This window comes from Carassius carassius, chromosome 1, assembly GCF_963082965.1.
Source record: "Carassius carassius chromosome 1, fCarCar2.1, whole genome shotgun sequence".
Classification (NCBI taxonomy): Eukaryota; Metazoa; Chordata; class Actinopteri; order Cypriniformes; family Cyprinidae; genus Carassius; species Carassius carassius.
Genome location: NC_081755.1, coordinates 17,825,003 through 17,851,933, shown reverse-complemented (window position 1 = coordinate 17,851,933; position 26,931 = coordinate 17,825,003). Strand labels below are relative to the sequence as shown.

The window sequence follows — 26,931 nt, the reverse complement described above, 5'->3', positions numbered from 1 at the left end:
AGTATTACTTTGGCACAGATAGAGTGCATTAAAATTAGTTGTTTCAATTTAGCAGACTTTAAGGTTACCAGTTTAGTATATACTAAATGTGCAAATGCAGGGTATTTGTATTAAGTACATAAATATGTAAATGTATTTGTAGTATAGCATGAAATATATGAATTTCAAATACATTTTAAAACATTCGATTTTACTAAGGCAGTCAAGGTAAAGATGAGCACTCTTAAGTTCAACTAATTACAATTAAATTTCCTCTTCCTTTATTTTTTTATTTTTCTCAGTTTCTGTTCCTAAAAGCACTTAGTCTAAAGAGCTGCCCTCCAACATTGTTACATCTTTATTTATTGTGAAACACAATACTCCTCTCACCTCAGCATGCATGAGTGTCTGTCTACAAAGACTTTAGATTTACTCTCAAATGGGCCGTGGCATCTTGATTATTTAGTACACTACTCTCTGTACTCACCACAATGGCTAAAAGTATAAACTATATTACAATAAGCAAGAAAAAATATCACGTTTCCAATTATATATCTGACAGATAACGCAACAGGTGTGGTGTGTTTCTCCAGAACAACAAGTGCTTTGTGACTTAAATCTTACATAATTAAAGAAACCATTTTCACTGTACCAAATCTTGTAGTTTTGTTGTGCACACCCTTTTTATTAGCATGATGAATCAAATTAATTTGATCTTTGTTCAATTTAGCTATTAGGTAGAAATGTGCAATTGTATGGCCTATGTAAGGTCTTATGCTACATACAAGTAGGCCTACACCTGTAAAACAGATAAAACAAGGGATCATTCTGAACAGTGCACCTTGTACAGTTGTTTTAGTTACCGATCAGGTGTTATCTTTCTTATGTTGCTCTCGGCTCAGGGCCACACACACACACACACACACACACACACACACATGTTCAGGGCCGTTCTCTGTCTGCGTTCGTCATTCAGTCTCCCTGCCCCCACACACACACTCCTCACAGCAGCACAGGGTGTGGAGGCGAAACTCAACACTGTGGCCTTGTGTCAATCCCTAGTAAGCTCCCTACTTAGACGGCATTTAAACTTAGAAGCTCCCAATGATAACATCTCAAGACCTCCAAAGTATTTTTGTGCTTATTAAAGTAAGAACTTGTTAATTGCATACGTCCAGATCAGACATGAGAGTAATTTATAGCAGTTTATGAGGACTGCTGTAGGCGTGACACACATAAATGTCGTACAGAGCACACTGCAAAGTTTTGGGAGTGACAATCAGGAGCGAATCTCCTAAATTATTGTTTAGGGCATGCTAACACAGGAGTCACTCCCGAAATGTGATGATTGACACAATAACCATAACAAAGTTTTGGTTTCTGTAAAAATAGCTGTAAAACATGAGGTCAGTTTGTGATCTAACATTTTTATTACGAGAATAGGTATTTGTCTTATATAACTTAATTCAACCTTTTAATTATGATATTATGCCTTTATCTTATATAACTTAATTCGTTTTAATTCATTTAAGTTCTCTTTGCTGTAGAAGAAAGGGGGAGGAATTGCCTCAAGGAAAACACAAGTTGCTGGTGTTAAAACTGAGAGAAATTAGGCTACTGTAGCTATATCACGTTTTTAATTGTTCAAAAGTTACTCATTTATCATATTTACAAATAAAAGCTTTATTCCAGATGCATTCATGCTCGAATTTGAGCATTTATTGGTAATATAACAAAAACCGACCATGTTCACGCGTTTTATTACAGCCGCAACAGTATATTGAGTGAGTGAGTGGCTGAGCCGGGATTTGAGACACGTTCCGTGTCGGAAGCGGGTTGATTCAGTCGCTTTTCCTCTCGGTCTCGGTACGCGCTCGGGATTGGCCTGTTACGGTTAAAGACACTCCCATGTTCACGGATTAACACCCTTCGTCGACCGCAATCTTTCCGCTCTCGACTGTTATGTAAAACACCCGATTCTGTTGTCGAAAGTTGACGGTAAAGTTGGGTTGTTGTTGTAACGCGAGATATTTTGAACCCTCTGTTGATTTATTTACGGTATCGAGTGACTACAGACTCAGAGCGCGCGATGGTGCTGAAATCCGAGGACGGTGTCGGTGAGTGACTGACGATCAGCAGATGTTACTTTTGCTTCATTAAACTCATTCTTCATTAAAACACGCGCTGTTTGCCTCTGTCAAGTGTGACTTTCGAGATAAATTACAATAAGTTCACATTTGATTCACTGTTCAGGTCTTTAACTCATTTAGAAGTTGACATGTGTTCTCTTCTACAAAGCGTTTTATGTTCACAATGTTTTTGTTTTGATTTAGTTGGGAACAAACTGTTATTTAAATAAACATGATGGTAAATCTTATTTTACGGTTCTCAAGCGATATGTTCTGACACATGTTGACACTTTTAACTTCAGTGTGCTTCATAGCTTAATCACCAAAAAACGTACGTTTTGAGGGTAGTCAATAACTATCTGATGAGTGTAATGCTGTCATACTGTAGCTCTGGGTTGTTATTTTGTGAAGAGTAATGCACTATGAATGTGTTTTATTGTTCTATCATGATCCTTATTTAAAATAGTCTATGTGCAAATGCAGATATGCTATTTTACTTACTTAGTGCTTTATCGCTGTAGAAAGTTTGTTTTTGGATGGGTGTTAAACCTTTTTTGACAACTATGTCCTCGCTTCTACTATATTGTAACATGTTGCAGACGTGTGTGTTTGTAACACTTGTTGTCTGATGGTGAGGAATGTGGCTCAGCTGTCTGGGTTCGTTGAAGGGGGTTGGGATGTTTTCTAGGAGAATGCTGAATGCTTATATATCAATCTTGCATAGCCAGATTTTGACTATCACGTATCAACGTAAAACGTTTTTTTTTTTTCACTTTGCAAGCATTCCCAGAACCATCCACGAAGGAAGAATTTCAACAGAATACATTTTGGCCCAAGCACAAAGCACAACATGCAACTTTGCTTGAGCATTTCTTGTTTACATGCTTTAAAAGCATGTAAACAGTTTCTTAAGCTTTCATAAATTTATGTTTGATCCCAAAGCATGTAAGGGTATAATTACTGATATATAATTATAATTATTATATGTTATTACTAATATATAATTATAATTAATGCTAAACAAATTAATGTAAACATAACACCACGCACTTCACAGCAGGACTGGCTGTACTTTTTTCCACCTATACTTTTTAATTTAAATAAATATTCATGAAATATTGATATTCGTCTGTTTGAAATATATTGGTTAACAGATCATCCGTTTTTGTATATACTTGTAATTTCCTATTGCAGTATGGCTGGGTGTTGAAAAGTACATCTGGTTGGAGCTCGTTCCCATAGTAAGGGTGTGGGCTGACTAAAGCCCCACTTGAGAAAGAGACTTGACAGGAAATGTCACCTTAAACTGAACCCCGGCAGGAAGAAGCCTCCATCTCACTGCCCTTTAAAACTTAGTGCAGCTAAGGATCATGGGAAATGCAGCGCTGATTAATATTATTAGGGTTTGACTTGAGTTAGTTGAGCTGCAGTGTACAATGTGGTTGTATTGATTTTTACTTTCTCAGCTCAGCTCTGCTCAGTTTCCTGTCTGTGTGCCGTTTGTGACCGCTGTGGTCACATGACTTCCTGTGTTTAGCAAGTGAAGGGCATGTGGGATGTTGACTGTGTTTCGGAGTTGTTATCATCTATACATAAACAGGACATAGATGTTTATAGTGGTATATTTAGCCTATATGGACAGCAAGCATCTGTGATATGCTCTTGACTGTCACTTTAAATAAGTGAATCCATTCATCCTTCATTTATAAAATCAAGCAAAAGTTGTGTTAATCAGACTTTGTAGATGTTTATATGACATGAGCAAACATCGATGCTCCCGTTTAACATGCAATTTTTAAGAAGCTTTGAATTTGGTAAAGTGGTTATTTTTACTACGATTTCTGCCATCACAGCACAGTGATGGAAAGTTTCGGAATGTCACGTAGTTCATTTATGGTATTGTGTGTTCATATGCCCTTTAATTGTGATTAAAATCCGCATAGGCCACGTGTTATTATGATTATGGTTACTGCACTTATTAATGATAAGTTTGATTAAATTATTGTTTAAATGAGGGAATGCCCAAATCTCATTATAATTGCATTATGAGGGTGCATGTAAACGTAGACTGGTTCACTTTATTATCAGTGACATCTATGTATAGCATGATATACATAGAGCTTAAGTGTGAACTCAAGAATGTCATCAACAGTATGAGGATGATGCTTTTCTATTCTCACATGACATTACCCCATCCCATGAACTGTGGGTTTAAATAGCTAATACATTTTTAAAAATCTAATTATGTTCATTGTTTGTATTATTTAATATCGTGTTTCACATTTAAGTCATTGTGTGTGATTATGATGCATGTAATAGCTGTGCTGGAGCCCTCCAAAACATTTGGATGGTGGGTTTTGTTAAACGGGTCAGTTTGGGTAGGCTACTGAATTAAATTTGTGCTTATGTCAGACAACGGTTGAACTGTTTTGTTGAGTAGTGCGGGTGCTGCATTACCAGTTTAACTGGCCTACATAAAGCCTAGAGCTGAAACCCACTGCTTCACTTTCACTGAATATTCATGCTGCTTTTCTTCAATACAATCAAGGGATATCATTATGTTTGACATAATTTTCATTCTCTTTAGACATATTATAAAAAGCAGTGGCTAAATGCCTCTTCATAAATAAAAAAAAATGTGGTCACACTTTATTTTAAGGTCCAAAACTTGCTATTAACAAACCATTAGCTAAGGATGTTCCCTCAATAAACTGCTAAGTTGCTGTTTATTAATAGTTAGTAAGGTAGTTGTTAAGTTTGGGTATTGGGTAGGATTAGGAATGTAGAACATGTTCAAAAATAAAAATTTTGTGAATAATTGCTGTTAATTCCCAGGGTAATTGTCACTATCAGAGAGCTTTAATTTGTTCACATGAACAGTAGGATGTTTACTCTACAGAGCTTTAGGATGTTTGCTCAGCACAGCGGCCCGTCTACTCTGGGCTGTGCCTCACAGATCGCACATCAGATCTGGAGGAATACCCTCTGCTGCCCCATGATTGTTTAGCTAGGCTATATGATAAAAATAAGTTAGTCTTCCTTCCTCAGCTTGAAACAGTCTGTTGTTGTTGTTTGTGTTATTTTTGGCTTATGTCTGGTGCACTTATTCCCTGGCTTTCACTCGCTCACGTGAGTCGTTTGATATTGAATAAGAGTGTGTATGACACAGAAATGTGTCATCTCTCTGGAGTACTGCCCTTGACTTATTTAATATGCTCTCAGGACGCATTGAAGCTGATGGATTCCAGGAAAACACATTTAAAGTTAATACATCTAAGTACAGAGGCTTGCCACTGCCAGTACATCCACAACATGCTGCTGTGAGCATGTAAGAAATATATTTCTGCTACAAATATAACATGCATGAAATAACCCCCATATAGAATACATGGATCACCTTGTAGCAGATCTATATAGGTGGAGCTGGGGAAGATGGAGGGTTTCTGAAACAAGCTACACAAATTAAAATAAAATTGTGCATAACTAATGAGAAACTTTCAAAAACTTTAAATGTACCAGTATTTTACTGTAAAATTACATGGAATGTTCCATTTGATATATTATAGTTTTTCACTGTATATTAAGTAAGGGAATTTACAATTAACCAATTAACTGTTTTTTTTTTTTACAATAGAATTATGGTATTTTAGTGTCGAAATAAATTTGTAGGACCTTGCAAGGAAAAGAAACCCATGACCTTTTTCATTGATAGTGCCATGCTCTGTTTGAACTACGTCAGTGTTACATTTACACTAAAAATATTCCGTGTGAGTGACGTGAATGTGACTCATTGGCCTGTGTGAGACCGATGACCTTTCCTCCCATGCTCGCCCTTCAGACAACAAGGTAATATAGCTCTAATATAATGCAGCTTTGCAAAATATTAATGAGTGTTCAAGAGACTGTTATAGGAAGTACATGGGCTACAGCTAAATCAAGCAAACTGTGGTTGGTCAGATTATATGTCCTGAGAGTTGAATGTGGAAAGTGCAATGTGACCAGAATGACAATATGAGACAAAATTATAAATTAAACATGATAAAAAAAAAACACATATCGTTGTCTTTGTCCTTTGGCTGGCACTGATATAACTGGGGCCAAGTAACTGGATCTGTAAAATGTGCTGAACAACAAATTAGGAGTGAACAACAGCAATAAAGACTTGAGAATGACCACTAGATGGGGCTTCCTTGTTTGTGATGGCATAATGTCTGAGAGAGGAGGGAGGAGAGAGAGATAGACAGAGTGTGCGATGGAGAGGAGTGTACACATGGACTTCAGCAGTATGTGAAATGTGCCTTCCTGTTCCTCAGTTTGCTGTCTCTGTCATTCTAAACAATCGACTGCCGCTCCTTACCTGGATATGTAGTCTGGGTTGAGTTTATCTGTGGTTGTGTCGCTAACTTGGAAAATGAAGAAGAGCAAACAGAAGTGGTCGGATATCAGAAAGACAGATTGAGTTCACTAAAATTACAGAACCAGGTCAGTTTGCTTTAATACTTTAATGGCTGTACTTGGCTGGGTTTTTGGAAATGTTGAGACTTTGCGATGTTTCAAGTATGACATGTTACATTTTCTGTGCTGTAGACTGAATGCGAGTGTCTGTAATATGTCTGTCTTAAATATCGAGTGGCTTTATGGCATTTAGAAGGATCATTTGTGGACTTGAGCAAACTCTCAGTGGTTATTAGTGTCTATTGAGCATGTGAGGTTAGAGGCACGTGGCTTCTGTTCCATTCCTGCTATGTCACTGGCCAACCATCACCTTCATTTCATCCGTCCACAAGAGTTATTGCATGTCTGTGAGGAGTTGCATGAGCACTAATTAGATGAAGAATGTGAGGACAGAAAATATGTGGTCAGCTGGAGCCAAGGATGTTTGTGTGATACGCTGTCAAGATATGTTTGATTGAAAAAGTGATGTGAAGAAAGGTTTCATCTAATTTTTCCAGAGAATAGTTGCAGTTTTGGCTTTATGGAGTTCAGTGATCAATGATCTTCTCACTGCTTCTGTGTTTATCTGCCAAGTAGTCCCCCGCGGCTCTTGGAAATGCTGGACTCTGTGTTTTTCAGCAGGTTAGAATTGGTCCCCGCTCCATTAAAGTGAGGCCAGTGCTTTGAACAATGACCCTATACATGCAGTGCATGTTTCCCAGTATTTCATTCTCTTAATCCCCTTTCCCTCTGCACGTTGGTCCAGGAAAATTGCCGGAGTGCCTTCTGTGTTAGCGCAATCACAGGGTTGGGGACGTAGTAACATTGCAGGCTTCAGTCCCGGAACGAGCTCTGTGTGAACAAAGGCCAGAACCATCACATTACATGCCACATCGTAATGTCACGTGTGTTTTCGGGATGTTTGTGAAGGTATGAACACACACACAGATTCCAGAAAACCACTGGCATAGTGATTGAACCACAATCAAATGATCCCGGGACAAATCCCTGGACACATTATCCATTTATTTTCCAGAATTTCTGTGTGAAAGAGGCTTTAGAGTCGTGCTACTAGAGTTCAGGTTTGTGTCAGTACCTTTGCAAGGGCCATTCTATGTGTTATTCTGTGTGTTAGTAGCACAACTACCACGTTCAAGGCCCAGAAAGGTAGTAACGACATCGTTAAAATAGTTTATGTTCATAAAACTATGAGTATACTTTTTGTGCAAACAAAAAGTAAAAAATAATAACTTTTAGACATACATGAGTCATGGTACTCTCTTGAATGCACATTGAAGGCTGACACGGAAGAGAACCAATTGTTGAATAGAGTCATTAATTTCATTTTCTTTGTACACAAAAACTATTCTTGGTAACTTCACGTTTGGACCACTGATGTCTGATGGACTATTTAACGATGTCCTTATTACCTTTCTGCAACTCGTGTTGCTGTCTATGGAGGGTCAAAAAGCTCTTAGATTTCATTAAAAATATCTTAATTTGTGTTACAAAGATGAACGAAGGTCTTACAGGTTTGAAACAATGTGAGGGTGAGTAATTAAGGACAGAAAAAACCCATTGAAACATCACACAGTAGGGATTCGAACCAGGGACCTTCTTGCTGTGATGTTACAGTTCTCCACACTAAGCCATACCGCTGCCATTCACCACATTCTTTCAAAGAGATTTACTGCACACTTGCAGGCATAGTCTCCCTTAAGTGCTGAGGTACTAAAAGCTTGCGTACTGATCTTTGGAGAAGAACCTTCTGGAACCTTCTACACTCTGGCCTTGAGCTTCTGAGTTTCTTTGTAGATTGTACCACTGTTCTTGCTCCAATCCCCAAGACAAATGTCATCCAGCTGTTGGTATGTATGTCTGTTGCCTTAACAATGTAATTCTGTTACCGTTACTGGAGGTGTCTGCAATGATCAGGAATAAAAACAGGAGCACTTGGAGAGGTTGTATGTCTCTGTATGTCATTCATTACTAAATTCATAGCACTCAAGCTTATTTATGGGCATTTTACTTTACCGTAAAGCCTTGGGCTCCCACAGGCGCAAGCTAAACTGGGTTAGATCCATGAGAGGAGATCCTCGACCATTAATTTTCTGACTTTGAGAGGAGAGTTCTCCAGTGGTTCTGGATGGAAAATAAGTGTGTGCCAATTCTGACAAGATGGAAATTGGGCTTGGTCTTCAAGGGCTTGTTTATGTCAAGAGGCTCTGGGTAATTGTGGTTTTCTTAGCTGGGTTATGGTGCCTCTGCCTATTAAGAAGATCCCCACCCTTCCATTCACGCTGAACAACTGTAGAGCTGCTTTAGTGACTAATCAGAGCAAAAGAGTCTTCACTGTTCAGGCCTAAAATAAAGACCACACAAGCAGATCAATAAAGACTCCTCAGAGGAGAAATGTGAGCATGCACACTAAATATGTCAGCGAAAAGCCCATGATAAACCAGATCAGTGAATAAGCAGAAGAGCATGTTCTGGATAACACCCTGATCAAACCAGCTGAGCTGTGTTTCACAAATCCAGGACATGGGCATGTAAGACGAAAGATGCTGGCTTTGGCACTTTGAATCTTCAGTTACCGTTCTCTTGTTTAGTTGGAATATGTTTTATATTTATACGCAACCACTATTTAGAGCACATCTGAGAAGCTCCTCAAAGTCTGAGACCACTAATGAAAATGCTTTTAGGCTTATTTGATCATATTCCATGTTTTCCATGGCTACCAAAATAATAATGCTAAAATATGATACTAAATGCAGCAATGTACAAAATAAATAAATAAAAATATAAAAAAATCGAATTAACGGCTTTTCATTTCATAATGGTATTGCTTATATTTTATTAATTGCCATAACCTTTAACTGTAGTACCAATAGTTCTACCATTTACTGCACTAGTGGCTAATCATTTGAATGTCTTGCACATTGACAGAAAAAGGTTTACTTTCGGTTTGCAAAATAAGATGGATAGAGACAGAAAGAGTGAAATGACTGGTTCTGTTTGTGACTCTTGACAGTTTAGCTGTGTGTGGGGGCTGTTTGTAGCATGTATGGGTGAATCTGATTAACAGCCTGATTGTTATTGAAATTATTCCATTTGAGACCTGATCTGATCCCGCAGCCCTAAACTGAGATTGCATCGTTTATCAGTTTTGTAGCTGTGCTAAATCAGTCTGGATTAATGTCAAGTAATTTGATTTTTAAAAGCATCTTACAGGAAATCATGCATTTACATCTTACAGCCCCTAGTGAGCAAGTCAGAGGCGGTTGTGCCAAGGAAAAGAAAAAAAAAACTCCAGAAGATGTTTAGACAGTAAAGGGAAAGAACCTGTGTGGGAAAGCCATCCTTCTGTGGCATTACAGTGAATTCATGCTTCTCATGTGGGCTTTTTGAGCAAAGCAAACACAGAGCTCTCTCTTCACCTCGTTTCACTGTTCATTGCTGAAGAATGCAGAACTGTGACATGTCTCTGTTGGTAGCTTGCATGATTTTGAGGGGTTTTCCATCATCGAACTGCGTCAGTACAGGAGACAGACTACAGCCGTGTGTATGTGAAGTGGTTCACCATGTCTTTCCCTCAGACTCACAGGAATTACAAGGGTTTTTACATGCTTAAATCAAGTTTCATCAGGTTTCATGCATTCTGTGCAGTATTTGTGCATTGTTGGTGATTGTGTTTTTAGGTTCATTATTCTAAAGTTTCAGAGGGTTTTTTAGTGCTTCAACCCAGTCTGAACAAAGAATTTGTGCAAATATGTACTTCCTATAAATCTGTAGCTATGTTTCAGTCATTTGAATTCCTGTAGATAATCAGGTTTAATGCATGTAGTAGTCTATCTTACAGTTGTGATTTATAACCATGTTATTTATCACTATCGTAGAATTATTCAGCAGGTAAGTTTAACGCAATAATTTTGATGGCCTGTGCAGAAAGCTCCGAGTTTTAATCAGTTTCAATCAGTAGCTGAATGTTTCAATGTGTGGTTTTCGGCACCCTCACAGATGGGGTTTGAGGCAGTGATGGATTGCCATGGCTACAGCAGGAGGATACTGTGAGTGAGATCTAGCAGTCACATGGTGAATTAAAGTTTGCGAGGACACTGTGGCGTCTGGCTAGAGAGCAGAAGCCCATTTCTGAGATGCTGAAGGCATGATTTAGCCAGGTTTGCTGGTCTGCTGTGACTCAGGAGGGTTTTCATTGATTTGTGCATTGTCATTTGGATCCGTTTGAGTCTCTTGGGGACATCTGCAGGTATTGACGGATATTTTTATTTACTCTTTTGTGCCACTGTTGCATATTTGGAGCAGCTTACAATTAACTACTCAACCTCCTCTTTATCAGATTACAATATCATAATTCATCACATTGTTGAACCGTGGAAAAAAAACAGGCTTCTTTACAGTAATATTTTTATTTCACTGCTGTGTTGATTTACCATATCACCCCTGTTAGCTTGTAATATCAGCACTTTTTTCATGGTTTCTTTTTTCTTGTCCTCAGTGCCTGACGACCTCACGCCTGAGGAGCAGAAAGAACTGGAAAACATCCGCCGGCGAAAGCAGGAGCTGCTGGACGACATTCAGGTAAATGAAGAACCGGAGTGAACCATTCATTCAGCTCCAGCTCTGATATGAGCTAAATGTGTAGCAGAGGCTACAAGTCATGTTTGAGAGTGTTTTTTGTCACTATTAACTTGCTGCTTGTTAGCATATTATTAACATATTGAGTGTTTATGAGTACTTAAAGCACATAGACTGCATGAGCATATTCTACACCCCTAATCCTACCCAATACCTAAACTTAACAACTACCTTACTAACTATTCATAAGGCCTAAAAAAAAAAAAGTTTGGTTCCGGTTGGTTGTCAGTTGAGGTCATTGGTCGGTAGGGATTTATTTATTTTTTATTCTCCAGTGGCAGTTTTACACACACACACACACACACACACACACACGCGCTGATTTTAAATGTCAGTACCGGTACTTTTTTACGACAGTGATTCTGTATTCCCGTTTAAAGTCTGTTGTTGCCATAGACACGCAAAACGCACACACACACAAAAAGCCTTCGCGGGAGTTTGACAGGCGATCTCATAGTAGATTAACATGGAGGATTTGAACTTGAAAAACGGAGTGTACAGACATCTTTTTGTAGTCAAACAACATTCTTTGTTGTGTTCATTTATGTGGTTTATTTGATTTTGATGCTATAAATTAACTAGAAGCAAGAGACGATCAGTTAGTTTTAACTGATGATCTAACTTACAGCGATCTGTTCGACACATTCAAGAGCCACAAAACGGTATTTATTGTTTACATTTCTTTAAAAAATGACCACATTTGAAAGGTGAAATAACCAAATGAGACTTTGTTTCATATTAAAAGTAAGCTGGTAATGTTAATGTCCTTTCTGTCAGCATGTTGTCAGTGCCCTCTCTGTTCCGCGATATATTGTTGACTCCCCCCTCCCCCCGTGTTTCTCTTAATGTTACGATTTCCAAACCTTAAGTTATAGCTCACTTTAGGAATTGACAGTTAAAGGGTTTTGATGCAATACTTAATGGTTTTTAACGGATTACTTAAGTGTAAAACAGCATTTAAAGGAAACTGTAATTTAATTAACGATGTGTGAAAGACCGTTCTTCCCCAGTCTCATAAAATAAATTTGGGTCGCACATAAATTGACAGGGTCGGTCGGAAACCGGAACCAAACAAATTTTTTTTTTAGGCCTAAGCACATGTTTATTTACCCATCAGAGATTTGCTAAAGCAAGCAGTGCCTTGTTAGCAACAAAACAACTAACAAAATGACATAAACCAGATTTAGAAATTTGAAATATCCCTATTATGGTGATTCGACATTCGATATTCCCCAGTGGTCACACGTTTATGGCAAGTTATAGTAAAACAAAGACAGACTGATGTCCCATTTTGTACTCTTGCTAGTTATTTTGAAAGGTTTTCTTTGGCATTCACATTCTGTATTAATGTGCCAAGTTGCTTAAATAAATAACTAAATAAATAAAGGCATTAGTTATATTATTATTTCATCTTATGCTATTTAGCTCCTATTTAAGAACTTCAGGAATCGAAACAATATATGAGGTGTAAGTGGTGATCATGTAGAATCTGACCAGTAATTCACTAAATATGAAAACAATTTGTCCAAATAGGAAATGACTCAAGCTGACAGGAACAGGGCGAAATAGTTTAGGAAAAGACACTCATAGACAAGCTGAAGGCTGATCATTTTCAGCTTTACTACTGTGACACAGTCAAATCAATTCAATCTGTCATGGCACTGACCTTCAGTATACAACATACTTGCTCCAAATGACTTTTTCCTTGGGAATGTTTAATTTCTTACAGTTTAACAAATTAAAGAAAACTTCCCTGCCCTCTCTAAAACAAACTTAAGGTCTTCTAACAGAAATGGTTCTGTTTTCCTTTGGGAAGACGAACGTCTGGGAAATCCAAAACAGCCTTTTCTTTGCTAGTGAATGTTTTAGATATATAAACAGACAAGAATAAACACTTGAGCGAATTTCACCACTATGATTAAACGGGAAAAATTAATACGAGGAGTGAAAGCTCTTCATTGTCTGACCTCAGGACCGGTCTGGCTCCAGACTGTTACTAAACTCTTGGCAGAAGAGATGGGCCTGTATCCTAACTCCATTTATCTCTACAAACACATGGTAAAATAATCCAATTTCTAGTCTTGACTCTGGGGCCACTCTCCAGTTGTCCTCCTTTAATGACATTTATATCAAACAGAGCAGTCTAGAGCAAACGATTAATTCACAGGAATTAGATTTAAGCTGTTAATGTCAGACCTCGGTGAGGTGGGACAGCCACAGTACTCTCTTCTAATAGAGCTTTACACATCGTCCTAATCATGCACAGACAAGTGTGTGTTTAAACAGCCAACCTTGACTGGTTGATTTGGTTGCTTCATGCTGATTTTAGCTTTCTTTGAAGACCAAAAATTACATCGCTCTTTTTTAGGCCATAGTTACTGTAAAAGCAAATGCGGTTGCTTTACTCTCAACACAACTCCAAACAGAATGTGCACGTCTTTATGTTCCATTTCTCATCTTTATCAACCACTATAGTATTGTTATTGTTATCTCTGAAGTCTTGTTTGATTTGAACCATCTCATGTCCTCTCACCACAGCGTCTGAAATATGAGATAGCCGAAGTGACTAGTGAGATCGAGAACCTGGGTTCCACAGAGGAAAGGTGAGTGGGCATCCCCTGACAGACTAGTCACACGCACTTCACTTCCACTTTGTGAGTCATTCGTAAGGTCAAATCTGACTAGCATCTTAGCATCTAGCTACACAATCTGTAATTCTGCAAACTGAAGCACCATATAGATTTTCCAGAGCGCTGTCAGCATCTTTCTTTCTGTGAGATTTAAAAACGATTCCAGTACTCTTTAAAAAAAAGAAAGAAAGAAAGAAAGAAACTAAAACAAATGGAGCTGATTTAAAATGGGAAAACACGTTTTAATTCAGTTTCACATTTGGATGCATTCACAGATTATGGAGGATGTCATTATAGCTGTATATTAGGGGTGGGGGATATAGCCTTAAAAATCCATTAAGATATTTCAAGAATATTTATGATAACGATATTTATGACGAGAGTGACTTACCCCTTACTTAACCCTAATTACACTGCCTGGTCTGCAGGGCGTTAGGGTTTGGGAACATATATTTGGCATACATCATTGCGTCACTATATCATTGATACCACACTTTTTTATAATGTAAAAATGTATACTGGTCTTATCGTGGATGGTCTGATATGGCACACTCCTTCTGTATATGAAATAAACCTTATGAAATATTTTGTAAAAGGGCATAAAAAACATTTATGAACATCATAAATCATTATTGTCGCTGCAGGAAAAACATGCAGAGGAACAAACAAGTGGCAATGGGCCGCAAGAAATTCAACATGGACCCCAAAAAGGTGATTAAGCAGTCTATTAAAGCATATTCACTGAATTCATTTATATCATTTGTCTTTTTTAAAGGCTAAAGTACTTCAATACATGTGTTTTTGTAGGGGATCCAGTTCCTCATTGAAAATGACCTTGTGAAGAACACCAGTGAAGACATTGCACGCTTTCTCTACAAGGGTGAAGGTCTTAACAAGACCGCAATAGGAGACTACCTGGGAGAGAGGTGAGCGTGTGGATATTAGAGCATGTCCATACTCAATAGAAAATAAAATGATGGAATCCAGTGGTGATAGTGATGATTGACTATTGAAAGTCATTTTTTCAATGTTCAAGCTTTTAATCGGTAGCTGCAGTCTATCCATCTTTCTTTCTTTAAGACTCTGAAATTAGTGTAATTTCACTTGTTAAAAGGTCCATTGTGTCCACTGTCAGTAGTGTGGAGATGCACACAAATCACCGCTCCCACAGAAATCTGCTTCATCCCAAACAGCGTTCTGCTGGTCAATTCATGATGAAAAATCTGTGTGGGGAAATGTTGTCCTCCTATGCAAAATTACTGATCAAACAGATTCCGGATGAAAAATGCAATGCAAGCTACTGTCGGTAGCCTATGTGTGTGCATTACAGTGCAGCAGCGCATTAGATTATCTTACCTGTAAAATAAGCCTTTTAGAATGTGCATTCTCCCGTTCAATTTCGAGCATCCAGTAATTTAATCACACATGTCTTGCGGAGCTTTCAGAGTATACATTTATATACATTTGTCATTTTAACTGTTAGAAAGAGTGTAAATGTGGAAGTCCTTCAAATATTTCTTATCCTGTTGCGCCCTCTATAGGACCAGCGACTAGTCGACGTCAAGCTTGGAAAGCGTGACAACTAGTCGACTAGTCTGTGCAACCCCTACTGTGACGTGTCTCAAAAGACAAGTCAATCCTTTGGTTTGGAGCTGCATATTTGAATTAGTTAAATATAATTTGAATCAATAAAATATCATTGAATAATCTTGACTTTAAAACTTGTAAGCAGCATTAAATTACTTCTATACGTTTAAACCAACCATAAGTAGAAACATTAGATTAGTTTAATATCTGTCAGCCAGTCTTTGTACTAAATTCCTGTAAAACGGTGTCATCTGCTTACTGCAATTTGTACAGAGATACGGGATAATGTGTTTTTTTTCTGATTAGCATTTATTCATATTGAAGGAATGTTGACTTAAACGGGACTAAAATTCGGTAATTTAAAGAGGCGTGTTGTTCTAGTTCACTGGGCAGCACCTAGTGGCTGGGTTGCATATGCACAAGAATTCCTTTTTTACCTTCTTTGTCTCATCTTGGATTCATTCCCACTGCTTCCTTGTTTTCTCTACTGCTTCAGTCTGGGTGTGGCTCCTGAAAAAGTCAGGAAATGGAAAGGAGGGCTCTCTAAGACAGCTCCTCTGGTTAGGGAGGGGTCTGTGGTGCTTTGTTCAGTGAGTGCATTGTCACCATATCAAGATTGCCATCATCCCCATGAGGGATATCACATCTTCTGCTTGTAGAGGGGTCAATGGTAAGGCTTTGAAAAATAAAATGGTGCAGTGCTGAATGATCCCACGTCCTCTTTGACTTGAATAATGCAAGAGACTAAATTATGAACTTTTATACAAAGTACATTTCAGTACAGTACATCATACTGGTTCGAAACAATACGAGTGTTATTAAAAATGACATGATATTTATTTGTGGGTGAGTCACTCTTTCAAATGGATAGTTAAACTTCACCCAAAAGGGAAAAGTCTGTAATTTACTCATCCCTCATGTCATTACAAACCCTTTAGACTCATCTTTGAATCAAAAATGAAGGTTTTCTCATTTTCGCTTTGTTCAACAGGGATGACTTCAATATCCAAGTCCTTCACGCTTTTGTGGAGCTGCATGAGTTCACAGATTTGAACCTGGTTCAGGCTCTCAGGTAAACCTCAAGGGCTCAATCAGTTTCTATTGGAATGTTCCCAATGGCATACTACCTCCTTCTTTTCATTAGAAAATAACATGCATTATGTATAATGTGTGGAAGTGATACATTTGGAATTATGAAAGACCTACTATATTTTCCACTGTGTGCAGTAAGCAGACAACACACTGTATTGGGTACAGTATCCCAGTATATCAGCTGTCATATCAGCGATATCAGACCACCAACATAATGAGATCATAATGTGGCAACAGCTGTTTGAAATATTTACAAAAATACTACTATATGATTACTGTAACTACTGTATTAAAATATGTATTTCATTGTAGATATAAAATCTATTTTACAAGAAACATGTGTAATTTAATCACATTGCTTATTTGTTATGATCCTGACGCACACATATTGAATGTCCTGGTATATAATGTGTTTTAAATATCATTATTATATTTTTCTCCACACAGGCAGTTTCTCTGGAGTTTCAGACTTCCTGGTGAGGCCCAGAAGATTGACAGAATGATGGAGGCGTTTGCCCAGCGCTACTGTCAATGCAACCCAGGAGTCTTTCAGTCAACAGGTGGCTCTGCTTTACATTGTAGTCTGTGTTCTGTGTTCAATCCTGCATTTATAGCATTTCCAAGAAATGAGCTGTGTTTTGTCAATACTGTTCCACAGTAAAGCTCACAAATTGACAGTTTGAAATATTGAAGTGGACAGAGGCATTCTTCTCTAAATCAATTAGATTACCCCTCTAGCTTATATTTCCAACACAGTTAAAAGAAATCTCCATGGAATTTAAAAATGTTATTGTGTGTAAATGCTAGCAAGTTGTTAAAATGCCCTCACACACATTATTTACACATTGCTAACCTACACACCCTTTAAGTTCTCTCTTTGGTCTTTTGCTGTGTAAGTATTAGACACTTCCTGGATGTCATGTTCACCCTCAGTAACTTCATTATTATACCACTACTTATTAGCGTTCATTTATGGAAGCCCATTTACGCCACTGAATTAAAAAAAAAGGTTATAAAATTAGAATTGTGTGAGGAAAAAAAAGTCAGAATTACCAGAAAAACGTTTTTATTTCGCAATTTTGATTTTTATGTCTCAATTCTGACTTTATAGCTTGCAACTGAAAAAAGTCAGAAGTGTGAGATAAAAACTCACAATAACCTTTGTTTATTTTTTATTCAGTGGCAGAAACGGGCTTCCATATTCATTCGACTTACAGTATGAACATGAAATATTTAAACGGCAGTGATGGAAAGGTGCTGAATGTCATTGTAAATGGTTGTGACGAACAGCATGTTTTTTTGCAGACACATGCTACATCTTGTCCTTCGCCGTCATCATGTTAAACACCAGCCTTCACAACCCAAACGTTAAGGACAAGCCCACAGTGGAGCGTTTCATCTCCATGAACAGAGGCATTAATGATGGAGGAGACCTGCCAGAAGAGCTGCTCAGGGTTGGTCTCCTCGCTCTCTCTTCTTTTTATGTCTGGAGACGTATTTAGGCTATATTGTTGTTGTAGTGTTTTTCTCTAAGTGATGTTTATTTCACGTGTTCTTAATGTATTATATATGCATCCCTATCTTAGACCAGGTTTCCTCATTTCTGGTCTTAGAGGCTTTCTAAAGGACTTTGCCCAACCATTCTGAATAAATAACACACTTTTTATTGCATTCTGTCTCACCATATAAGGATATTTGTGGCTTTATAGTATTTTGCTCTGATTTATGCAGAATCTATATGAGAGCATCAAGAACGAACCCTTCAAAATCCCTGAAGATGACGGCAATGACTTGACACACACTTTCTTCAACCCAGACAGAGAGGGCTGGCTTCTCAAACTGGGTAGGTGGGACTACATGAGTAAAATTTGGATTCATTTTTACCTTCACATGCACTTAAACTTTAGTAAGAGATGTCCTGTTCGAAACACATGGACTGGGTGTGAGATTTAAGGTTTACACACACTTCCAGAAAGCCCATTTCTATGATCTTCACAACACTTCTACACATCAGATTATACAGTAGCATTTTTCCCCTATGTTCTCACATTTCATGATCACAATGAATCAACTGCTTGAGATTGAACATATATATGAGTGCATTTTGTGAAATGTAGAAAAATTCCCAAGCAGTTGAATTTTGTTAATTTATAGGATTTTCCAGGTCTATAAATCACACTTTTTTAGTTCTTGAAAGCCGTCTAGTTGAGAGTCACAGCTTCAGAGCATTGTAGAGACTTCATAGACTTAATAAATAAAATAGTTTTGATAAGCATCAAAACAAAGTACCTTCATTAGTATTTTAGTATAGTATATTATTATAAACCATGCTTAAAATGATCTGAAAATGGTTAAAGACCCTTGAAAACAAAACTGCACCGAGACATTTTCCCTTTTCATTGATTTGAACAGAAAAAGCTGTGTTAAACTCTGTGAATTGAATGCTATGCAGTGTATATTTGTACTTTTATCCCGTTTTATTTTGGAATGGTTCTCCCTAATTGACAGCAACAGGAAATGCACACGTTCTTCCTTTGATCAGCGTGTGGGGAGAATGATATCCTATTTAATTTATTTATTTTTGTTTCCTTTTCTTCCTCGTTTGTTTGTTTGTTCCCATGATTTTGGCTGTTGTCTTTCCCTCAGGAGGTATGTACACCTGTTATTCCCACACAATCGCTCATCTCTCGCTCTCAGGTGCTTTTGGTGATCAGCCTTGCTTCCTGTCTCCTCTTTATGTTTTTAGTCGCTATAGGTACATTCATTTTTTTCCATGGGGTTTGTCTTTCCATGAGTTTTTACTCTAGTTTTTACATGTTTGTCTGTTCGCTCGTTTTATTAATTGAATTAGCGATGTTTGTCCATGTGCCGCCCTGTGTCTGCGTGGTGGCGGGTGCTAGGTTTTTGATTTTGTGACCACCGTATTGAAGAGCACCTCTCTCTGTTTGCTGTGGTGTTCGAAATGTCATCTCTGTGTCATTTCTACTTTGGGAGCTGCAGTATTTTCTGTTTCCTCTCAGTCTGAGCGGAGCCCAACAAACACCAATGAAAACAGGGATAGTTTAAAGGGATGGTCAACCCAAAAATTAAACTTCTCTCATCGTTTACTCACCCTCATGTTGTTTCAAACTCACATGATATTCTCCTGAGGAACACGCCATATGTCTCCATTCAGATTCATTTTATGTAGGAGTTAGCGAAACACTGCAATAAATTGATATAAATTTGTCAACTGTTACAGATTTTGGATTATCGTATCTTTGCAGTTAAGCCATATCAATTACAAAAATGTATAAATCAAGTAATTTTAAACCATCCAAGCACTCTCTCTGTTAATGAATGGAGCAGAAGCGCGACTTCCTTTATTAACTCATGCTGAAGCGCGCGCGATGCTCTGGTGATTTCAGCTTCTGCTGTCTCACTAAATAAGATGTGAACACATGAACAACCAGAACTGCAATGAGAGTAACTTCATTAGCATTTGACCGTTTGATTTGAGTAAAACTAGCATCACATCACATACACAGAACTGTAAAGGTACGTCAATCCGTCAAAATAAAAGTCCTGTTTAAAGACAATTATTTGCCAGATATCTATTACTGCTGTTCAGCAGAATGTACATAGCCTACTAAAAAAAATAAATAAAAGGTTTTAAGGTTTAATCACACAACATTTCTTCCATGTTTTATTTTTAATAGTAAATCCCCTTTGTTTACCAAAAAGTTAAGTTTGCTTAATTTTCAATAATTAAAAGATATATTAAATAAATGTTTTATGTGTTTAATGTTTAATGTGCATCTCAGAAAATGCTTTATTTAAAACCCCAACTGAATGGCACTTAAATGCACTTAGTTCATCTGTCAACTTTAATGTCATTGTTCACAGTACAAGTACAGACAGAGAAACAATGGGTAATAATTAAATGTTTATTTTTGATGTATGCATTGCATTCTATGCATTTAAAAAAATTAAAAATATTTTTTTTTCTAAAAAAGGAAACTTAGAGACCCAGGAGTCTTTTTTTCTCTTGCATAATTAATATTGCACTTTAATTAAAACGCATTTTATCCGATTACTCGATTAATCGATGGATTTTTTGTTAGAATACTCGATTACTAAAATATTCCATAGCTACAGCCCTAAAACAAACCCAAAGCATGTGAACAAAAACCACTTCTCAGATGCAAGCATTGTGCTTAAATGGGCAAATACACAAACCACAGCTGGTTATTACTCGGTAGGTAGAAAATCATGTGTATCAGTACATTATTTTAGATTTGTGCATTAGGTCTTAAAGTGACGGCAGCCCAAAATTCCTGCTACTGTCTGTGTAATGATGCAACAGAAGACAAAGAGAAAATTACTGATTTAATAAGAATCAATGCATGTATAAAAGACCATGCAGTTTTTAACCTTTCATTAAATTTTTTGTAGTTTTTGTTTTGTTGTCTGTTTTATAGATGGATGTTAAACAGATAGACCCGAGTAATTTACATTGTTCATATTTTCTTACTATAGGTTTACTTTTGAGCTTTTTCTTGTATGAGTTAAGCTAGTATTTTTTTAGTTTTAGTTTTTGCAGTGCAAGAATTGTAAAATTTCTAAAAAATAAATAAATAGAAAATCTAAAATGGTCAGGACAAACATATTTTAGGCAAAAATGACCTTTTTAGCAAAAATAATATTGTTATCGTGAAATAAAGTTGCACATACGATTTTGGTTATATAAGATTTTGGAAAAGAGCAGCTGGGACATTCTTCTAAACATTGTCTTTTGTGTTCTATTGAAGGACTTCATATGGGTTTGGAACAAAATGATGACAGAATGTTTATTTCTCTGTATACTGTTTCTTTTAAAATGATATTCAATCATTAATGGTTGAATGTCTGGGGTGCAACAGGATGTGGTGTTTGGTCTGGTTAGACTGAGTCAGAAAACTGCATCTGGACCAAAGACTGCTGTTATTCATGCTGTATTTAAAGTATACTGTAGATGTGTGTGTGTGTGTGTGTGTGTGTATGTGATGCTGGATTGCAGCGCTGAGGAAAATGTGTGTGCGTGTGTGTCTGTGCTTGGTCATATCGGACTCACCACCAGGATGCTGGGTCAGGGTGGTTTTCCTGAATCACTGAAATCAAAATTAAACCATAATCTAGTCAAGAATATAAGGAGATAAGCACTTATATTAGTATAATAAAAGATTTCTAAAAGAAATGAAGGATTGAGCCTTTTTGTTGTCACATCAGAGACCTGTTTAGGAACGCCCTTTACTCACCCAGTGTCTGTCAATCAGTCAGTCTGCCTCCTTGTTTCTGCCGAACGCCCGCAGCTGGAGTGATCATTAATCACATCCGATAACTCTATCAGCCAATCAGCTTGCTCAGAAACCCTCACCTGCTCTGATTCGTGTTTGTTTTGTTTTTCGCTCATGCCAGCATTAGAACACAATGGCAGTCTGAAGTGCGAGAGGATCATTTCCTGTTTAGCAGAAATCCTTGAAATGCTGTTGGGTGCTTGACATGACCTGCTTGTGTGCTGTATTGCATAGAAAACTAATTGAATAACATTAGACCTGTCACGATGATGGATTTTGTGCTGAAGCTGATTTTTTATGTTTTACATGTAATTATAGCCCAATATGATTTTTTCACTGCTGTAAAAAATATATATTTTAAAAGTTAATTTCTTTTAAATGTTTTTTTGTTATATAATATAGTATAATATAATATAATACATTGAAGTATTGTGTAATGTTGTGTACAGTAAAATATTATACAATGTTGTGGAATATTATAACAATTTAAGATTGGTTCTCTATTTCAATATATTTGAAAATGTAATGTATTCTTGTGATGTCAAGAGCTGAATTTTCCACATCATTACTACAGTCTTCAGTGTCACATGATGCTTCAGAAATAAATCTAATATGCAGATCCACTGCTCAGTTATCAATTAGTATTGCTGCTAATATATACATTAAATTGTAATAATATTTCACAATAATGTTTTTTTTTAATCAAATGAATGCATAGTGAACATGAGATTTGACAAAAATAATAAAATAAATTCTAAATTAGTCCTACTTTTTACTTAAAGGTGTCTAAAGACATCAAGTACACTTAAACACAGTTAAATGTGTTTTTGGCTGTACTTTGTTTGCATCTCTTTTGCCAGTGTGATCAGGTTTCCCTGCAGAGGAAACGAGGGTGGTGCAGGTCAAAGGTCATCCTCGGATCACTGAGCGCTGTGTTATATAGAGAGGGACGTGGGAAAATGTCCCAAGAATGTGAGCTTAAGAATGTACTGCACTGATCCGCCTTCAGAGTTTGTCACAGCATATTACTAACACAGTCTGTCAGTTAATTAGGTGCTTAACATTATTATCGCCAAATAGAGCGCTCCAGTGTTGGCGTACTTTTGTTGGCCAGTCCAGTTGTTTGCATCACCCGGGTTACCGTGACAAAGTGTTTTCAATTAGCTTTCGGGTTATTAAGAAAATAAGATAATCTTCACAAATGAACAACGTTTCAAAGCTTAAATACAATCGCCAGAAATAAAAAGCTAAATGTAGTACACCATGACTTTATCTGTTCGGTTTTCACAATCAAAGCCTGTTTGACTTTTTAAATGGGCCGTTCACACCAAGCACGATAAATATAATGATAACGATAACATTCTCAATATTAAGGAATAGCAGAGGCCACACCACAGCTATAACGATAATAATAACATTTTCAGAACTATTTATTTTCCAGCTGATGCACGATACAAACATGGACATCCAATCAAAACTTAAAGCGACCGACGTGCGTGCGCTTAGAATAAACAGACGATATCATTTGCTGCTTTGGATGCTAATATCGTTAACTTTATAGTTCTTATAGTTTATATCGTTCTTGGTGTTAACAGGACTTAAGTCTAGTAATACCTTTTTTTTAAGTCAACATAAAAGTTTTATTGATGTATTGTATTGTATATTGTATGTTTTGTATGTTTTCAAATAAAATGTTAGCATTTCCTTAGCTTGTGTTAACCAGAAGTGTAAAAAATGAACAAGTTTTAGGCATTGCCATTCAAGTGTACATTTTATTAATATTTAGACAGTTTTGCCGATTATACTGTTAAGAATATAAAAGAGAGGACAAGAAATAATGAGGAGGAGACGGTTCCGGGGAATGGCAACCTGTGTGTATTTCACATGTTTCTGGAAAGCGAACATCAAGTAGTTCTTTTATATTTATATTGCTCTGTTTAAACACGTTTTACCTTTGGCTGGTCCTTTCGGAGGTAAGCAGAGTTTTTGAGCAGGGGTTTAAGAGAAATGCTAACGCTCAGGTGATGTCTGTCAGTTGTGAAGGACAGCTCGTGGAGTGTGTTGGACCGTGGATGGTTTGAGCATGGTGTGCTGCTGCTGCTGCTGGTAAGGAATGCTGTGCTTGGGCCTTATTGGACATGGAGTCGCTGTAGAAGAGCTCTCATCGTCTGTTCATCTGTCTGTCTGCTCTTCTGCCGCTCAACTCTTCAGCTGCACGGTTCTCATCACACAGAAAACTGACTCTCAGCTTCTGTTCCTCAGGGGGACGCGTCAAAACCTGGAAAAGACGGTGGTTCATTCTCACAGATAACTGCTTTTACTACTTTGAATACACTACTGTAAGTACTGAAGAAAAAATAACTTGATATATGGAGAGATTCATGGCTTTTGTGTGTGTGTGATATCTGACATGCAAAACCGTTTTTGTCGTCTTCATTTGTGTCTCTTTTCATGTAGGATAAAGAACCAAGAGGCATCATCCCCCTGGAAAACCTCAGCATCCGTGAAGTGGAGGACAAGAAGCCGGTAAAACTTCTTTCTCTGCTATTTCTAAACTGCAGAGACAGGATCTTTTCCTGATTATCTTGGGACAGTTTGACAGCGTGTCTCCCCCTGGTGGTCAGATATGTGATTGTCTGCATGTGTTTGCCTCTCAGAACTGCTTTGAGCTCTTCATCCCTGACAATAAGGACCAGGTGATCAAGGCGTGTAAGACCGAGGCAGACGGACGGGTCGTTGAAGGAAATCACACCTTCTACCGCATCTCCGCTCCCACCACCGAGGAGAAAGACGAGTGGATGAACAGCATTAAGTGAGTGCTACTCAAGGGATGTTCAGGTTTAAATACAGCTCATTTATGTTCACGGAATATTCATTTGTGGTCAGATCCAGATCATTTCCATTTTGGAGTCAGGTATTTTTCTATAATAACACATGTATAACTGACCACATAAGTGATTTCCTACATAGCTGGGATAGTTTCGTATCTCTCATCATATCTCTCACTTTTTTCTCAAATAATGAAATAAGTCAATATTTAATGTAAATTTAAGTTGTGATATTTATGTTTTAGTGTGTTTTTTTTACACTAAGCTCAAATAGCCATCTTGTTGGCAGAAGCTATTTACACTAACTCTGTCCACAAACGTGTCTTTTGCTGAACTCATTCCTCTCTCTTTCTTCCCTCATCAACATATCAGATCGAAAAGGTGTTTATTTTAAATTTTCACTTTTATGGAAATGTCCTCTAATGCTTATTTGCCCTGTTTAATGAATCTGGCCCTATGTTTTGTTCTCATCCAACAGAATCAGTCAAATTGATAATATTAGAAAGCATTAAGGGTTATTTAACCACAACTGAGCAGTATCTAGCTCTAACATTAGAAGAGAAGTTGTTCTCATAATATTTTACCTCTTCATCTCCAGGGCGGCCATCAGTAGAGATCCTTTCTACGAGGTGCTGGCAGCGAGGAAGAAGAAGGTCTCCTCTATGAAGAGACACTGAGCTGCTCAGGACGCTGGTGTTACAGATTCAGGGCTACTGGAACTACCACGCAGAGAGAAAGAAAAACCCTGCTTCAGAAACAATCCAGACCGGATCAGCAGAAAAGCATCTCTTTTTAAACATCTTCTCGCTCAGCTCAAGTGTGTGTGTGTGTGTAGGAAGGAAGGAAGTCTTGCTGCTGCTTTCTTGAAACCCCCAAAGAGAACATTTTTCTTGATGCTTAACCAAAATACCCTTTGTTGTTTTTCTATGCCTCTTGTCTCTTGCACACGCGCACACTCTTGCATTATCTGAAATCAGCAGGTCTGACAAAATGTGGAAAACCAAGCGAAAGCTCCTACACGCCGAGAGTATGTACAGGCAATGAGTGTATTTTTACATTTTTTAACCGTGCACAAGCGGCTTAGTCCTCAGAGGTTTATTTGTGTATTCAATTGTAAAAATATTTTCCAAGAAACTTCTATAATTTGCAAAAGAAATCCAACTTTGTAGGGAGGGTGGGAAATCACCCTAGATTTATTGGTAGATTTAATTTGCCCCAACGTTAAACGGCTCCATGGGCATTCGTTTATTTTCATGAGAAGCGACATGCATATTTAGCATGTTGTGAGAAGCTGCTGCAGTGCTTGGCAGCTGGGTTTGCAGTAACACATGAGAAGAAAGACTGGATGGTGGCCAGCTAGGGATTATGGGATATCACCATTACCAGGATATCATGCAGTGGTACTACCTCTCAGACAGACAAGACCGTAATTAGCTTATTGTAATGTTTTATTTTTTGTTATGTGAGGTCATTGAACCTAGTGTTTGGACTTTCCCATAAAATGCTTTTAATCAAATGAATAAATGTGCCTAATAACAATTCAAGTTCAGTTTCAGTGAAGACTGTCAATGGCAGTTCAATCAGAAGATGCTCAAGTGCCTGCTTGCGTTTCTCCAGTCACCTTCCTTTCTTAGGTTTCCATCGGTCTAGCAGTTATTCTTCAAGCAAAATATTATATATATATATATAGCAGTATTAGTTTAATTTATCAAAGGTGTACATACTTTAGTGTATAGAGAATATTGGTTTCCATTTTATAAATGTGTGTACTGTATGTAGCAGTATTGTACTAGTCGAGTGCCATTTTCTTTCTTTTTTATTTTTGTGTTCTGGAGGCCGATACCATTATAGTAGCGGCCAGATCATGCTGAAATAAAGATATTATAGCAGCTGTGGTTGTTTTGCTTTTTGACTTTATCTTATTCAATCACATATTTAATCACAGAACAGCTGGTTTTATCTCCTCAAAATGAGTGGTGATTACGGTTTTAAAAGAAAGGAAAAGCAGAAAACAACAGATTTCTGTATACGATCTGTATGCTATATCTAATGAATACCGGTAGGTGGCAGCATAACAACAATTTTGATAGAGTTCCCACTAATAATTCAGAGGTACATTTTTAGGGTTTTCAGTGAGGATCTGTGTAAACCAAACTTTCCCCTGTACCATTTGTATTTATCTAGAATAAAGCAAGAAATACTAACTTAAAAGGCAGAAATTATTCCTGCATTGAATGACGGACTGTATTAACAAAGGTGAAACCATGTCATAATTTGTTGA

At 37.4% G+C, this 26,931-nt stretch overlaps 1 protein-coding gene across 2 annotated transcripts; it reads left to right on the top strand.

Annotated features, from left to right (window-relative positions):
* The first annotated feature begins 1,855 nt into the window (after positions 1-1,855).
* On the top strand, positions 1,856-25,370 carry LOC132140615 (cytohesin-1-like). Of its 2 annotated transcripts, none has more exons than XM_059549440.1 (13): positions 1,856-2,096; positions 11,059-11,141; positions 13,737-13,801; positions 14,473-14,539; positions 14,636-14,754; positions 16,407-16,487; positions 16,955-17,067; positions 17,813-17,961; positions 18,239-18,350; positions 24,085-24,161; positions 24,280-24,348; positions 24,480-24,634; positions 25,249-25,370. In XM_059549440.1, exons 1-13 carry the CDS (start codon positions 2,069-2,071, stop codon positions 25,325-25,327), a joined length of 1,197 nt encoding a protein of 398 aa, XP_059405423.1. In that variant the 5' UTR covers positions 1,856-2,068; the 3' UTR covers positions 25,328-25,370. The 2 variants fall into 2 exon arrangements, with proteins under 2 accessions (XP_059405423.1, XP_059405432.1); XM_059549449.1 differs by lacking the exon at positions 1,856-2,096 and adding an exon at positions 6,432-6,590 and having other exon boundaries at positions 18,239-18,351; positions 24,083-24,161.
* Positions 25,371-26,931: the final 1,561 nt, after the last annotated feature.